Source organism: Diceros bicornis, chromosome 8 (assembly GCF_020826845.1).
Source record: "Diceros bicornis minor isolate mBicDic1 chromosome 8, mDicBic1.mat.cur, whole genome shotgun sequence".
Classification (NCBI taxonomy): domain Eukaryota; kingdom Metazoa; phylum Chordata; class Mammalia; order Perissodactyla; family Rhinocerotidae; genus Diceros; species Diceros bicornis.
In genome coordinates, this window is record NC_080747.1 from 5,466,637 (window position 1) to 5,483,101 (window position 16,465).

The 16,465-nt window shown below is 58.4% G+C and overlaps 1 protein-coding gene across 4 annotated transcripts in view; it reads left to right on the forward strand.

Annotated features, from left to right (window-relative positions):
• The window catches only part of PPP2R2C (protein phosphatase 2 regulatory subunit Bgamma), a 137,273-nt gene extending 129,054 nt beyond the window's left edge, over positions 1–8,219 (forward strand). For all 4 annotated transcript variants that reach the window (XM_058546687.1, XM_058546685.1, XM_058546686.1 and 1 more), the window contains one exon: positions 7,529–8,219. In XM_058546687.1, the coding sequence (XP_058402670.1) occupies positions 7,529–7,820 (292 nt within the window). In that variant the 3' untranslated portion in view covers positions 7,821–8,219. The remainder of the gene's footprint in view (positions 1–7,528) is intronic.
• The last annotated feature ends 8,246 nt before the right edge of the window (positions 8,220–16,465 follow it).

Sequence of the window (16,465 nt, forward strand, 5' to 3'; positions counted from 1 at the left end):
TAGCCTCATCCTCTCCCACTGCAGACGGCTCCTCCTCACTGCTGGCGATGATGACCCCAAATAGTTCCCATTCCAGTGTCCTCACAATCCCCCCTCCCAGGTCTATGGGAAATTCTCATGGAAGGATCTGGTTGGCTCTGTTTGGGTCACATGCTCACTTTTCGAGCCAATCAGCATGGACGTGATTATTGCATGCCACAGGTGGCCAGCAGGGGCGGGCAGAGCTCTGTGATTGACCGGGATGGGGCGGGAGCCTTTCCCCAGTGGCAAGAGGAGAGCTGGGGACCAGAGCAGCCAGAGTCCTGATCCCGCGTGCAGATGGGAAAACGAGGTGAGCCGAGGTAAAGCAACTTGCCTAGATGCAAGCCGAGGCAGGGGTTGCCCTTTTCCCTGTGAAGGGAACCTTCTGGAACGTAAGAATGTAAGATGGGCCATTCTGTCCTGGCGTGGTTTGCAGGGGGCTGGGACCTGGTATTCTGAGGCGAAAGGGACCCCCTCTCCCTGCAGGTGGGGCGGGGTCTCCCTCCTCCCCAGCGCGTGTCATCTGGATCCTGCCCCTTAGTGGGAGGAGGATGAGCAACTGTGTGGGCCTCAGGTGACTTGGATGATCTCCCCCTCCTCTCCTGATGGGTCCGGGCAGAGTGGGTGTCGTGTGAAAGCACCCGCTGGCGAAGGGAGCTGTTTCCTGAAGGACAAAGGGGGGGCTGCCTTGCTCTCTTCCCTGGCCCCTGCGGCGTGGCGGGGGGGAGCGTGGCCCTCGAGCAGGCCCTTCTCTGGGAACGGCTCGTCACCCGCCCGTGCCCTCTGCTTCCCTCCTCTTGGGCTCCCCGGCTCAGAGGAAGCCAGTGGGGCTTTGGTCGTGGACGGGCAGCAGGAGAAACACCTGCTGGCGTTTAGTAACTAGCCGGAGGCGGACTCCCCGAGCCCAGCGCTGTTCCAACTGTTTCACCGTGTCACTTCATCCGTGCTCACCAGGGCTGGAGGCCCCGTTACTCCACTTATAGATGGGGGACCTGCACGGAGAGTTGGGAAGCGTGTCAGGGGCAGAGCTGGGGTCTGGACCCAGGTGGGCTGGCCCGTGCACCTGCCCACACCGCCTGGGCTTGGGGGCGTACTTTTGCCTTGTAGGCCCGAGTGGAGCGGTGGGGAGAGAAAGGCTTCTGTCCCCCCTCTACAGTGCGGTCATTTACCAGCCCCAGACCACCCAGCATCTGGGGCGCCCCCTGCAGCTCCTGGCCCCCATCTGAGCTCCTTGGGTCTGCCCTTTCTGCCCCAACTGCGTGGGGTCCGGGCCGGGGGAGGGGCGGCCTCGGCCCATGGGGTCTCAGAGTCCCTGTCCAGAGTCAGTGTTTGGAAACCACAGCTGCACCCGCCCCCAGGCTGCTGAGTGCCCCCCGGGGGGGCTGGTGTGGGGTTTCATGAGCTCCCCAGGGGGCTCTGCGGCCCCTCCAGGCGACCCCTCTCCTTTGCAGGCTCTGGGAGCCACCGCCTAATAGGGCAACGTTGGAGCCATCCCCGGGCAGCCCAGGGTTGGGGGCGGAGGTCACAGGGAGAGGTGGGGGGGCGCCCCCGGCCACTGGCCCCCGGCTCCCTCTGGGGGAAAGCGGGAATCCACCTTCTCTTGCTGCTGCTTCAGTGTCACCCGAGTGTCCCGGGGCTGGCACAGCGGGTGATCAGGAGGGGCAGAAGAGATAAAGCAGGAATCACCTCTCATAAAGCCTGGGACAAGGCCTCTGGGTGCCATCAGCACTCACCACCTGTGGGGTCCTGGCAGGTGGGGGCGCTACCTGTGACCCAGCCTGACCCAGAGCCTGACACCTGTGGACGCCTGTTGTGGGAGTGAAGGGGGGCGTCTGGCAGGGCCACGGGGGTCCCCCCTTGTCCGCTGAACCAGACAGGGCTGATGGAGTTGCTGCCCTGAGTCGGGAGGTCAGAGGTCATCCCAGCTGGTGGCCCCCGAGGTCTGAACGTCCCCCTCTGCAGGGCACGTGGCCATCGGCCCACCTGGGGGTCTGTAGATTCTGGGCTCCTGAGAGCACAGGGCACCAGGGACACAGCGGAGAGGGGACCTGGCACCTGCCCAGGAGGACCTACCTCGTGGTTTGCAGGGGGCAGATGACAGCAAAGCTCTGAGGGAAGCCCCGGGCCAGAGGGCAGTGGGGGTGGGGCCCATCGGGGGTGCTGGGGCCAGCCTCCTGGAGGAGGCAGCACTCGAGTCTCGAGAAACCAGTAGGAATCTGCCCACAGAGGGTGGAAGGGCACTGGGGCAGAGGGAACAGCATGGCAGAGGCTCTGAGGTCAGGAAGAGCAGTTGATGTGGCCACAGCTTGGTGTTGAGGGCAGAGGTGAAGTTTCCGGGTTAATAAGTCCTCTTGGACCTCCCTGGGGTGGGTGTCGTGAGAAAGTCCAGCATGGGGAATAACGGGCTTGGGGGGTGAGGGTCAGAGGCAGGGAGGCCAGGGAGCAGGCTGCTGCCGCCGTCCGTCCAGGCGAGAGATGATGGGGTGTGGACGGTGAGGGCAGAGGGAAAGGGCTGGATTCAAACGGCCGGTAGGTGGCCTGAGAGTGGACGGGGGTGGGTTGTGCACACTATCCAGGGTGGGCACGGGGTGGTTCCCTCACACCGCCCCCCCATGCGCCATCCACCACAGGGTGTCGAGCCTTAGAGGAAATATCAAACCCTCTTCTGGAAAGCACCACAGATGTGGCGCAGAAGGTTCCCTCAGACGTGGGCGAAACGTGGCTGGGTTGGCGCTCCTGTCCGCGAAGAGCAGGGCGGGTGTCCAGGGCACCCACTCCCCACCCACAGGCTGTGCCATCCCAGGAGTCACCCCCACCTGAGCTCGGAGTCCCCGACCGCAGAGTGGGACACCCAACACCCCTCTGTTGAGCTGTGAGAGGAGAATGAGGAAAAGACAGGGACCCCCCACCCCCCAAACCTGGCCCCTGCTGTGCTGCCCTCTCACCACGCAGGGCCCCGGGCTGATGGCCTCGTGTGTCATCAGGACCCAGGTTACAGGTGAAGAGACTGAGGGCTTCCCTCGGGCCAGGGGCAGAGCCCCGTGCCCATCCCCAGGCGGGCTGCTCCACTGGCCTCTTGCAGGCGCTGGGCGCCGAGAGAGTCAGCCAGGTTGACCCGGGTACGACAGGCTATGCAGGCAGCTCCACTGTGCGCCGGAAGACAGCCGGAGGATGGGGCCGTGGGCCACACAGCCAGGTCCCCTGCTGCTGCTCAGGCCTCCTCTGCAGCCCCCTACCTCCTCCTGACCCCTCCTCCTCCTCTGCCTCCCACGTGCACTTTCTCTCCCTCTCTCTGTCTCTCTCACACACACTCAGGCGCCTCGCCCACCTTCCTTCCCACAGCCCTTTGCACACCTCCCCTCTCCTCCCTCCCCTCCTTCGCTCACCTGCTCACCTCGTCACCTCCAGGATCACTGCCTCAAGCTTTCTCTGTGTCTGCAGGCTCCCCTGGCCTGTGCTCGCCCACCCCAGTCCAGCTCTCTCCTGCACACAGAGAATGCCCTCCCTGGTCCTGGCTCTCCACCTGGCCCCCTCACCCCCACAAGTCGCCTTGGGTCGCTCTGCCACATGCTTGCTCCTGCCTCTCCTCCCTCCCTCGCACCCCTGTTACATCTGAGGGACGGGGCAGCTGTTCCCCTCTGTCACCTCCTGGGCTGCGTGGGGATAGATGTGACGATGAACAGGCCAGCGTTAATCCCCACGGGCCCTGCCTGCAGCCCCTCCTTGGGACCCTTTGGCACTGGGCAGCAGGGTGGCCCTCGGCAGCAGTGCCAACCTCACCCAGCCCCCATCCCTGTCCTCTAGCATGGCCCTTATGAAGCCACGTACACGGGGTCCACGGGCTGGACCTCGGGAGCCGCCAGAACTGATGCTCTCCATCTCGTGGGCTTTGAGTGGGCTCCGAGGGGCCTAATGTTGGGGGAGTGGCTTCCTTCCGTGAGATCAGCTCTCCTCCCTCCTCTCCTCGCTGGCCTGAGCCACTGGTGTAGGTGGAGGGCACTCCCTGTCGTGACCTGTCTGAGGGTCACACGTTGGGTGGCGTCTCCTGTTTGCTGAAATGGCCGGACGCCTGGACCCTGAGGGGCAGCCCCGGGAGCCCTGGGCGTGGGCTTCAGTGACTTTGACGCCAGATCTTCTCTGGTTCTGGGGCGTTTTGAGGCTTAGCTGACTCCCTGCTCCCACACTGCGGGGGTCACACTGTAGTGAAGTCTCGCGGGTCATAACTTAGGGGGACGTTCCAGCCAACCCCGCCTTCCCCAGGAAGAGCTGATGTTGGAGGAGGAAAGTGGGGGCTCGTGCAGGCGGGCACTCCGGAAGCACAGCGCAGGAGCGGGGAGCGCAGGGAGCTCTCTTCCCCCAGCAGCGCAGGGGGGGGCTCCGCACACCCAGAGCACCTCCAGCCCTTGCGCCTCCACACGCGTGTCATCTAATTGTCTCAACCACAAACCGGTCTATTCACACATACTAAGGCTTTAGAGGCGGAATTTTAGAACAGAAAATAATAGAGCCAGAAAATGCATTAGAGTTCTCCGCCCACCCTCCCTTCTCCTCCAGAGATTAGACGAATCTCTTAAAAGGGCAGGACTGTTTCACTGTCCCCCCGGGGCCCACCCCCACCGCTCTCCCCCTCCACTCGCCGCTGGCCTGTCCCGCCTCAGTGTGCCTGTCCCGCCTCAGTGTGCAGAGGGGCGCTGGGCAAGGTGGCTGCATGCATTTCTGTCCTCTGAGGGTGATTGTGGCTGCGTGCGACCCTTCCACAGCGTTCATTCATTCGTTCGTTCAGCAAATACTTAGTGAGCACCTGGTGGGGCAGGTACCTTCTGAACCTGCAGGTCTGGCCGTGAATAAGAGAAGGTCCAGGCCCTCCAGTCCATTCTGTTTAGAAAGCATTTGCTGCATCTCACCGCGGGCCGGGAGCGCCCTCCCCCAGGCCAGGGGCTCGGCTGGTCAGGTTCTGCTTGGCGGCGGCTGAGGGTCCACTTACCCCACAGGAGGCCAAGCCAGGCCCTGGGGACTGGAGACAAGACACGCCTGCCCCAGGAGCAGGCACAGGCGGACGCTGGTCCCCGGTGACTAGCGCTGTGAAGCGGGCCCAGAGGTGTCTCCCGCCGGCCCCCAGCTCGCATCTCTGCCCTTCCCCACAGAGCCTGGCCCGGAGCCTGGCCGCCATGGGCTGCATCCACGGGCCCCGCGCCATCTGGCTTCTCGTTGAGTTTAACCGATGGCGACCCTAGAAGGAGACCTGGAGGCAGGATGGACAGAGGCCGGGGTGTTTATTCCGCGCCCCTCCCTGTCCTCTCAGCTGACTCTGTCCCTTTGGGCACAGCTCCCATCAGCCAGCCCTTCACCCAAGTCTCTCTCTCCCTCTCTGTCTCTGTCTGTCTCTCTCTGCTCTCTGTCTCTGTCTCTGTCTGTCTCTGCCTCGTGCTCCATCTCTCTGTCTCTCTCCTTCCCTTCCTTCTCTCTCTCCCTCCCCCTCCTGTGACCCTTTCCTCCTCTTGCCCCTCAGGCCTGGGAGTGGTAACAAAATCTCCAAATGTACCAGTCCCAAGACACGGCACTTTCTCTGTAATTCCTTTAGAACCTTCCAGAACATTTGTGAGTAGCCCTTTATGGAGCTCTTCTCCAATCACCCAGTTGGCGTGTGCCCTCTGCTTCCTGCTGGGGCCCAGGGGAGCCCTGCCTGGCTCCGCAGAAGAGCCAGTTTATGGAGGAGGTTTTCCATCCTCATTGCCCCCGAACACCCTCCTGCTGATCTCTGAACACAAGGTCAGAGAAAGCAGTTTGGTGGTCAAGGGGAGGTGGCAGCAACTTGAACACTGCAGACTGTGGGCTCTGGCAGAAGGCCAGCCTCATGGGCGCACGGCCATCTCCAGGGGCCGCACAGGCTGGGCAGGGGAGCCCTGAAGCCGCTCGTGGGCAGGAACCAAGAGGGAACTCTTGGCCCAAACTTGCCAGGCCCCAAGCCTAGTAAAAGTTTCTCTCTGTGGGGGATCAGAACTCCAAGGGGCAGACTTATCAGTGAGAAGGGAGGCAGCAGAGTCCCTCATTTCATGGGCCGTGTTGTTACGTTAGGAGATGGTTAGACGTCACCCCACCCTCTGCCCTCTGCTGGGGGGACCCCTCCCCTTGAGCAGTTTCAGTAGCCGGGCAGCAGAGGGGCCTCCCACCGCACACCCCGCCCCTCACCGTCTAGAAGGGACCGACACTAAGAGATGGTCCGCAGGTGAGGCGACAGTGTGGCTTCTAATCACAACCTGTCCATTTGCCTGTGGCCCCTGGGGCCGACTTCCCCTGGCCTCCCATGGAGATGCTACAGGCTAGGGCCTCGGGTACCAGACTCTCCTGGGGTCACTTATCAGCCCGAGCTTCCCCACAAGGAGGAAACACGTCACAAGGAGAAGTGTCACCTTCAGCCTGCAACACAGCATCACCCAGGGCCCCTGAGCACCTGACCCTGCACAGCCTGGTGCTGGACTGGACAGCCTCTCCTGGTCTATCCAGGTGGGCCTCTGCCCTGAGCAGCTCTGGCTCCTCTACGCTGTGTTATTCTCGTAACTCGGGTGACATTGAAGATGTGGCACATGCAGGTAACCCTTGTAAACGTAGGGTCCACATGGCCCTGTCTCCGGCAGTGACACCGTCAAGAAGCACAGATCAGCTTCCGAAAGGGAATTCCGGTCTGTGCGCACCTCTTCTGAAGAACATTGTGGGGATCCGCTCCCGGACCCTCAGTATTGCTTCCTAGAATCCACCCCCTCCTCAGTTAGTTTGCCCCCACCCAACCTGCCCCAGGGCCTCTCCTAGGCCAACCCCCAGCCCCTTCTCTAGGCCCAGGCCCCTGTGGCTGGTATTCTTTCCCTCTCAGCTCTGACTGTGTAGGTGAACTTACCCTTCTCTCATGCAACAGGAAGCCCTCCTCCTTAGGAGAGGAGGGAGAAGAGAAACGGAGTGCATGGACACACGTAAAATTCTCTTTAGCAGGGCGGGATGATCACCTGAACGTCAGCGGTGTGCAGAGAGCGTTCATTTAGTCACTCAATTACTCAGAGAACAGGGGGGTCCTGGGTCCCTCCTGGGAAGGGCAGGTCTGGTTGATTCAGGGGCCTGCTCTTTGTCAGCCACAGAGTTTATTTTCCAGCGTCTCCTGTGTTTATTTCCCCTTTCTTTTCCTTCTGTTGTTGCCTAGTGTTGTTAAAAGTCCAGGGCTCTCTCTCCTGGGCTAAAGGGAAAGTACAGGGGGATATTTTTATGATGTTTGGGGCAGAGCATTAAAGGGGTCTCAGCTCCTGGCCCGAAGTCAGTGTGCTGCTGGCAGCTGAGATGTGAGGGAGGACCAGAGACCCTAAGAGACAGATGGAACAGAGTCAGGGTGGCCCCACGTCTCCTCACACGGGCTCCTCTCCAGGGAGCGATGGCCCTGCAGCCCCCAGGGTTATTTCTGAGAAGGGACAGGTTTCTTTCTTGCGTGGTCCTCCCCGCCTGACGCCTCTCCTTCTCCCGCCAGTGTCATCATGACCGGGGCCTACAACAACTTCTTCCGCATGTTTGACCGGAACACCAAGCGCGACGTGACCCTGGAGGCCTCCCGGGAGAGCAGCAAGCCGCGGGCCGTGCTCAAGCCGCGGCGCGTGTGCGTGGGCGGCAAGCGCAGGCGGGACGACATCAGCGTGGACAGCTTGGACTTCACCAAGAAGATCCTGCACACGGCCTGGCACCCGGCCGAGAACATCATCGCCATCGCGGCCACCAACAACCTATACATCTTCCAGGACAAGGTGAACTCTGAGATGCACTAGGGGCACGGAGCCCCGTCCCGCCCGCCTGTGGCAGTGTCCCCGACACGCCGGTCAGACAGCAACTCGAGGAGAGGAGGAAGATGGCAGCGGCACCAAGGACAGCCGCAGGAGTGGCCTGGCCGGGCAGTCGGGAACTTTGGCCCCGTCCCTCCCCCAGCTGCCCTAGGCCAGACCGCCTTGGCCGGTAATCGTTTAAAGAAAGGAAAACCGAGGATTCACAGCCACAAATCGTGAAATGGACGTGATTGTCGGCCTCGAAGTTCAGGGTTCCTTCCCGTACTTGACCTGCCGTGGGTCTTTACCACATTAGTAGGGTTTTTACATCTCCGGGTTAATTTTTCACTCCAGCGGTTCCTTTCCGGGGAAGCGGGAGCCCACGGGAGCTGTTTCTCTCGCGCACCTCCCTGGCCCCAGATCCGGGCTCCGGGGACAGATAATGAAGCGTTTTCAAACAAGCCAGCCAGGATTCTTTTGGTTATAAAGGGAGCGATTTCCACTGTCTCCTTGCGGAGGGTCTCGCCTTTGTCTTGGGTCGTGAATTCCTGCTGAGAATTTGCGGATGCAAGCTCCTCCTCTAGGTTCTTTGAATGTCTTTCCATATCTCAGGTCCCTGACGGTTTCCTGAGAGGGAGGGGGTGAGGTCCACCCACCTGTGTGCCTGTTGTTCTCCCACTTACCCACCTCGCCGCTCGCGGGCTGTGTGCCAGGCGTGGTGCTCAGCCCCTTAGGCGCATTGATTCAGTCCCTCCACCCGCTCTGTGGGGCGCTCCTGTCATCCTCCAGCGGACACTGGGCACCTCGTGGGAGTGCCTGCTGGCTCTGTCCGTGACCTTTCTGAATCATCATCATGACCCTGTGAGGTGGGCATCCAGTCATTCCGTCCATAAACACCAACTGCTCACCGAGTGCCAGGTGCCAGGGATTGAAAGGTGAATAATTGATCATCCCCTTTGAACACACGGGGAAACCGAGGCCCAAGAAACTTGCTCAAGTTGTGCACCAGCCAGTGGTGGGGTCAGGAATCCCGCCCAGGTCTTCGCACAGGCGCCTTCCGATCCACCGCGTTGGTGGCTCATATTCAAGTGACAGTCTAGCCTGGAAGGTTCTAGAGACGTCTCTTCATCTTGTGAAGCAGAACAGAGTAGGTAGGATGATGACGAGGGTCCCGGAGAGAACCGAGACTCAGAATGGAGGATGGAGAAGACCCGCGGTGCTCCTTGCTGTTGGTGACTTCAGGAGCTGGGCCCTCTCTCTGACTCCTCGCTCCGCCCCACATCTGCCTCCCAGCTCCTCGTTCAGATGCACGGAACTGCCTCCAAAAGAAAATTGCATGATATGACCATTTTAGGGTACCTTTCCTTTCATGATCACACCATCTCGGAGGACGCTTTCCCAAGGGCCACTGTAGTGTCTCCTGCTCTCTCAAGACCAGATCCGCTCACCCCGCCAACCACGCCCACTTGTCTTTGCCGGTGGAATTGCCCCGGAACCACATGGCTTTGCATTTTGATTCCGAAAATCCTGCAGAGGCCCAACCGAATCCAACCTTTTCTAACAAGATGTAACCTCACCCAGGAACTAGACCCACCCGAGATTTTTCTCAATGGATAACAGTAGACTTTTGTGTGTGTCAAAGCACAAAACGCATGTGCGCTCACTTCCAGCCATACGATATTCACATGAGGAAATGGGTCCATTGAATTTTTTTCTTTTTTAATCGACGTGAATGAAGAATGTTTGTTTATGTATCACTGTAAAATCCAGGTGACCGGGACAGTATTATATGTACATATCTATTCTAATTAAAATTAACAATCACAGGATCGGATTCCTTCTTTTCCCCTTTGGAAAGAGGTTCAAGAATGTGGTCAATTGTATAGAAATCTTTTTGAAGCCAAAATCCCGCTCTGAGGGCCTTACACAATTACTCGGATATTTGGCACAGTCCATCTCCCTTTGTGATTCAGACGCTGAGAGGAAACCTGCATTTGCAGCCAGAAGTCACACCAGATTCAACATTACCATCCACAGAGTATAAACCTCACACTGGATTCAAAAGGAGGTCTTAATCTAGTTCCTGGTTCCTTACTTCTGTTTTAAACTTTGGATGTCAAACCAAAAACGGAAAAAATAGGGAAAGAAAGAAAGAAAAAGATCTCAGAAGAAAGGCATGCCTCTGGATCCCCAGAAAAGAACGCTGTCCAAAGCAAATTGTGAATAATAGGATGTGTGTTGAGGGGGGAGGGGCAAAACTAGAAATGGCAGAAGGGCCAGTAAAATCGTCACAAACTTTTCTTCCTTACTCTGTAACTCTTCTGCTCTTCTTGAGTGTATGGGCGCTCACATCGTCGTCGTGAAGTTGTCGGGTTGCTTTCTTTTCCGTGAGTGCTCTGAGGCCTGAGCTCCTGGTGGGGCGGGCCGTGTGGTGGTGGAGTAGACAGACCCGGTCCTTCTGGACTCTGTAACCCATCGGTGCATTCCTGCTTTCTTTGGTGTCTCACAAATTATCCAACTGTTGAAGAAAATTATAAATATGTTAATACCAGCTTTTTCCAATAAAATAACAAATGTTACATGGAAAGTGAGGCTCAGAATGCTGCTTGTTTCCATGAGGCCGACCCCAGGGCGGGGGGCCCAGCAGGAGGCAGTATGGCGGATGGGGACACACAGGGCAGAGAGAGGGAGGCCGGGCTCACTTGAGGCTCTGCTGCCTCCAGCTCCTAACACAACCTTTAACCCTTGCGAGCTCTGACGTCATCCCCGGGGAAATGGCGCTCATAATAACCCCGGCTGTGGGGAGGGGCGAGGTTAAATCCGCTGAATCCCGCACAGCCCGGGCCTGGCGAGGAGGCTCTCATGCAGTGCTGGTGGTCGTGCTTTGTTTTGTTTGAAGCGGGTGAGCACAGCCCACCATGATTTCCAAATATTCTCCTACTCTCCCTGGATCTTTTTTGACCCTCACATTCAACAGTCCCCGGGGAGCCCAGGCCTCGCCCTTCTGCTTTCAAGGGGGCGTTTTACACTTCAGGCTCAGCGGGAGGAAGGCAGAGCTGTTCTGCTGGGTCTGCTGGCCAAGTTCTCCATGAACCACACAGCCCTCAGGACAGAGCACAAAGGAGGAGAAAGCTGCTTCCCAGCTGTGCAACCTTGGACATGTGGCTAACCTCTCTGAACCTCATGTGTAAATAGAGGGCAATGTTGCTCCTTCTCAGCTGCGGTGACCAATGAGATAAAGAAACTTTATTGAACCCGGGTGCCACGGTGCAGGGGACTTTACACGTATGATCTCGTTTAAGCTTCATGGTATCCCTCTGGGGGGGGGGTACTATTGCTCTACCCATTTTACACATGGAGAAACTGAGCTTAGAGAGGTTAAGTAATTTAACTTGTGCCCAAATTCAGTAGTAAGTGGTAGAGTCTGGATTCAAACGCAGAGGGTCAAAGCGCCAGGCACACGGCAGATGCTCAAAAGATGGTAACAGATATCGTGGTCTCAGCCCCACAAATCCAGCTTCAGCCAGCACTGCCTGAACACGGGCTCTGGGACTCTGCAGGGGTGATTAAGGTCGTGGACCTTGAGATGGGGAGAGTATCCTGGCTTATCCAGTGGGACCAGTCTGTCACATGAGTCCTTGAAAGTGGGGAAACTCTGCTGGCTGTCCTCAGAGAGAGATGCAACAACAGAAAGAGGGTCAGAGAGATGTGACACGAGGACTCGACCTGCCATCCTGGCTCTGAAGACGGAGAAAGGGGCCACGGGCCAAGGAACATGGGCACCTCCAGAAACTATAAAAGGCAAGGGATGGATTCTCCCCTGGAGCCTCCAGAAGGAACACAGCCCTGCTAACACTTTGATTTTAGCCCAGGGAGACCCATGTTCGACTTCTGACCCACAGACTGTGAGAGAATAAGTGTGTGTTGTTTTAAGCCACGACGTTTGTGGTCATTTGTCGCAGTGGCCCTAGGAAATGAATACGCTTGGTACCTTCATTCTGATTTCCCAACCGCTCTTTTCGGCAGATTCCTGCCCCCTTTCACAGATGAGGCCCCTCAGAAAGGTCCAAGCACATGCCTGAGGTTGCACAGCACGTAAGTAGGCAGCGAAGGCAGGATGGGACAACACGTTGCCCTTCTTGAGGGTGGCCAGGGTGGGACCCTGCAGGGGACTCCTGGCAGTACTCAGGGGCTTGCAGCCAGATGGTGGCAGGGAGGGACGGGCAGAGGCCCTAGAGGGCTAGGGACTTGTGGGGAGCCGGGCCTCTGGGCAGGGCGGCCAGGCCAGCTCCCTCTGCGTCAGCACACGTGGACGGGCCCCCAACTCCGTGCCAGGCCCTGGGCTCAGAGCTGTGGGCGGGCCACAGAGGGGAGCATTCGAACAGGTGACATGAAATAATGCTCAAACTCTGCTTCCCTTCCCGGAACTCTCTCAGCTGCAGACCATCGTCTGCTCAGATGAAAACATAATTGTCATCCCGTCTCTCCCCAGCCCTGGAACATCTGAGGCTCCCACACCCCCTGGGCTACATCCATGAGCCTGGCATGGGGGCTACTTGCCCGCCAGCGTTCTTTCCCTCCACACTCCGTGTCGTTATTGTACTAAGAGTGGACGCTTCTGAGCAGTGCCCCGCACCAGGCACCGGGCTGGAGCTCTGTGTGCATCGTCTCATTTCATCTGCACAGTCGCCCTAAGAGAGGATGCTGTGATTTCCTTCACTTTACAAACAAGGAAACTGAGGCACAAAGAGGGGTTCACTTGCCCAAGGCCACAGCCTTGTGAGTGCTGGAGCCTGGATCGGACTCCAGGCAGCGTGTCCCCAAGCTGAGTCCTGGGCTCTCCCCACCTGAACCGTTTCAGGTCCCTGCGGGGGATTTCTGGGGCATGTTTCCAGGCCGCTGCTCAGGCTCTTGCTCTGCCTGGAACTGACTTAACAGCCTGGAGCTCCAGGCGGGGCCAGGGCCTGCTGAAGTTCAACCCCTTGACGAAAACTTTAACAAAGGCTTCCCAGCTTCCAGGGGTGGTTTCCTAGCAACTGAGAAGCTTTTAGAGCTCAAAATAATTGCCCAAGTCGTGAGTGATTAATTTCCAACAGCCATGTCCCTTTTTTTAAAAACAAAGCCCCATTATCTCTACCTGGATACTGTCAGAATTACACTTGGGGCCCACACAGTCAAATGACGTGATGAGTTTCAGAGAGGGACTGAAAATCTGCAAAAGGCAGCAATATTAGGAGGACAAAAGTAAAAATGAAAATGGAAAGGAATCTATTATTAAAATTATGCAAAAAAAGTCCAAACATGCAAAATAGATATGGATGTTTCGAGAAGTGAATTATTCATTTAATATGTTTATAAAGCCTCTGAGAGGTGCAAATGACTGTATCATTTATAAATGTTCCAAATAAGAACTAACTTCACCTTGGAAGGATCACCATTTATCTTTGCAAATCTATTTAATCATTTATTCATTTAAGAAACGCTTTCTGAGCACCTACTATGTGAGCAGCAATGAGGCTAAGTGGCTCAGGGCAGGGACGCTGGAGCCCAGCTGCAGGGATTCAGGTCCTGGCTTTGATGGTAGCTGTGGATCTTGGGGGCGTTACCAGCCTTTGCTGTGTCTCAGTTTTCTCCTCTACAAAGTGTGGAGAATGATGGTACCCATATTGTGGGTGGTATGGATTAAACCAGAAAATCCCCACCACAGAGCCTGGGTCCCCTGGAAGCCCGTTAATGACATCATCGCTCTTCCCTTGCAACCCAACCTTCAGTGAAGTCTTGCTGAACCCTGCAGCTTGGTCCCAGCCATCCCAGGGGGACACTGGGGACAGTCTGTGTCCATACGAAGTGAAGAGGCCTCGCTGAGGGGGGCAGCCCGAAGGAGGGAGGGGGCACTGGGGGGGCACTCCTCCTGGGGAAGAGTAGGGGGTTTGCTGCAGCCTGGAGCCAGCGGGCTGACCAAGGCCGCCAGTACCCTCCAGGATGGTCTGGGGGTCCGCGTGGATCCCCGGCCCCTGGCACTGCTGGCCAGAACCAGGACTCCCTCCAGCCTCGCAGGGCGGGAGGGTGTGGACGAGAGCTGTTCCTCGCTGGCAGCAGCACTCTCCCTTCGACTGGTGACGGGGCTCTGAACTGGTGGGGGGAGGTCCCTGCCCCTGTGCAGGCTGGGGAGTGGCAGTGCAGTGTCCTGCCCCTAGTCCCGGGGTCACTGTGTGGCCCCTAACCCTCGAGAGCCGGGGGAAGAGTGCCCGGGAGGCCGCGTGAAGGGCGCCCCAGGAGCTGTGGAGTGTCTGTCTCTGATGTGACCGTCGGAGCCAGTGTGGCGGCTTCGCTCTGCAAGGCTGGCAGCACAGGACGTGCCTCTGTCCCTGACGGGCACGGCCCTCCCACCGCTCCCACTGCACAGGAGTCAGGCACGGGACAGGGGAGGCTGGAGCAGGTTGTTCTTGGGCACCCAGAGGTCCGGCTGAGGTCAGGGCTTCACTACCATGGAGGACGGGGACTTGGGGGACAGAGAGCGGCTGTCTCCGCCTCAGAAAAACGGGGTGGTCCCGTTCCTTCTGGTGCCTGAGCCTGCACAACCCCCAGTGAAGCCCTGGGTTTTACCCTCCCATTAGGACTTCCACCAGAGTCCATTCTGGCACTTGCCACCAAACCATCCTGACGGGGAGAAGAGGTCGGATCGCTGTGCTGTCGTAATGTAACTCAGGCCTGCTCCTCCCCTGGGGGTGTGAGCGTCCCACAGCTGATCCCCAGAGGAACGACACACCCAGGACAGAAAATACTGGCTTTCTGGAGGCCTGACAGTGAACACCAGCAGGCAGATCCCAGAGAAGAGTAGAAACTATGGAGACGGGCAGCCAGGGAGGGGGTCCCAGTGGTGTAGGTTCAGCCTGAAGGCAGGTGCAGGTCAGGCCACAAGGGGAGGCTGACCAACTGCCTGGGAGGAGCAGGGTCCTGATGAGCGGGGCCCTGCCCGGCTTGAGCCAGAGAGCCGCGAACCTCTGCGCTCTCCCTGGACTGTGAACAGCAATTCCCCTACTGGCTGGGGTCTTCAGACTCCCTGCAGGGGCAGGCACCCTCAAGGAGTCGGAGTGGGGAGGTGGGGAGATTTGGTGAAAAACAAAAACCACTTTCAGGGATAAGAGGCAGAGAGCAGGAATCCAAGGGTTTCCGGGAGGCACCTGGCTGTGGGGTCTCAGGACCTGTGCAGTGGGGCAGTGGGTGCCCAGATCTGGGGACCCGAGCCCTGTCGTTGGCCCACATCCAACACCCTGTCGCTCCTGCTTGGGGGGACCGGTCACCATCAAAGAGCCTGGGCCTGTCATGTCAGCAACAAGCGAGGGGAACCGGGGAGACAGGCCCTCGGGCACACTGTCGGGGAGAAATCCCCAGGGGCTGAATGGTGGAGGCAGCCGAGAGTGGCAAAGGAAAGTAGAGTCCTGGGTCCTGGGTCCTGGGTTAAAGGAGGAACAGAGAGATCAGGACATCAGCCAAGGCCTGAGTAGTGTCCCTGGGCCACGGAGGGGTTAAAGACTGCCAGGTTCCCCGGTCCTGGGGTTCCCCCAGCCAGGAGCGGTGGGCAGCACTGAGCAGTGGGGCTGGTGAAAGGCCGGTGCCAGGACGAGGTCAGCAGGGATGCTGGGGCCGGGGAGGCAGGGGCGAGAGAGCGAGCGGAGCGTGCACGGCTGCGCTCACCCGGGGGGTGTTTTGCCGCCCAGGTGTTTAGGGTGCTGCTGAGTGCTCGGCCTCCAAGCCGGATAAGAAGGAAGGCGGAGAAGGAAGAGGAAGTGGACGGTGAGAGAACCCGAGGTCTCTTGAGGGTGTCGAGCTGTTGTGGCAGGTGGTCCTCAACGGCAGGGACAAACGCGGCCGCCTGTGAGCTGTGAGGGGAGACGAGCAGACGGCTGGGGCAGGCTCCCCTCCGCCCGGACCCCGAGGAGTGAGGAGCGAGCCGGGGCTGGGCTCCTGGCGGGGGAGCTCCGCCCCGTACACCACACTCACCCTCGATGCTGTGTGTGCCACCCCAGTGCTGGCTGCGTCTGCCCTGGCTCTGGTGACTAACGGGGAACCGCGGGCAAGGGCTGGCGCAGGCTTGGGTCAGAGCATTAGAAGGGACGAAAGTCCACCAGGAGAAACTGGCTGAGGGGATGGACCAGCAGGTGTACGGGGGGGGGGGGGGGAGCCAGGTCCACCTGGAGACTGAGCCCATAGCAACGCTGGAGGATTTAGGCTTAGATTATTTTTAAGAGGTGACTTAAACAAGTTCCCAAGGACACTTTAAATTTTGGGTGGTTGGGTGTACAAATAGCTAAAGACTCTGGGGCACTTTTTGTCCTAACATTTAATTATGAAAAATGTGGTTGAGTACCCTTTTAAGAATATCCTTATCTATTCTTTTCACTCCTTTCTGAAAGTAACTGCTGAATGTAATTTACACCCCTATCCTGCCCCTATTTCCAGACAGGGCTTGAGGTCTCTGAGAATTTCCTCCTTCCAAGGGCACCTGTCGGCAGAACACAGAACTGTTCTGTCCCCTGAGAAACAGGCCCGTGTACCACGGGAGCACCAGTCTGGTGGTCTCGTGGTTAAGATTTGGCATTGTCACTGCCCCGGCCCGGGGTTCATTTCCCAGTCAGGGAACCACACCA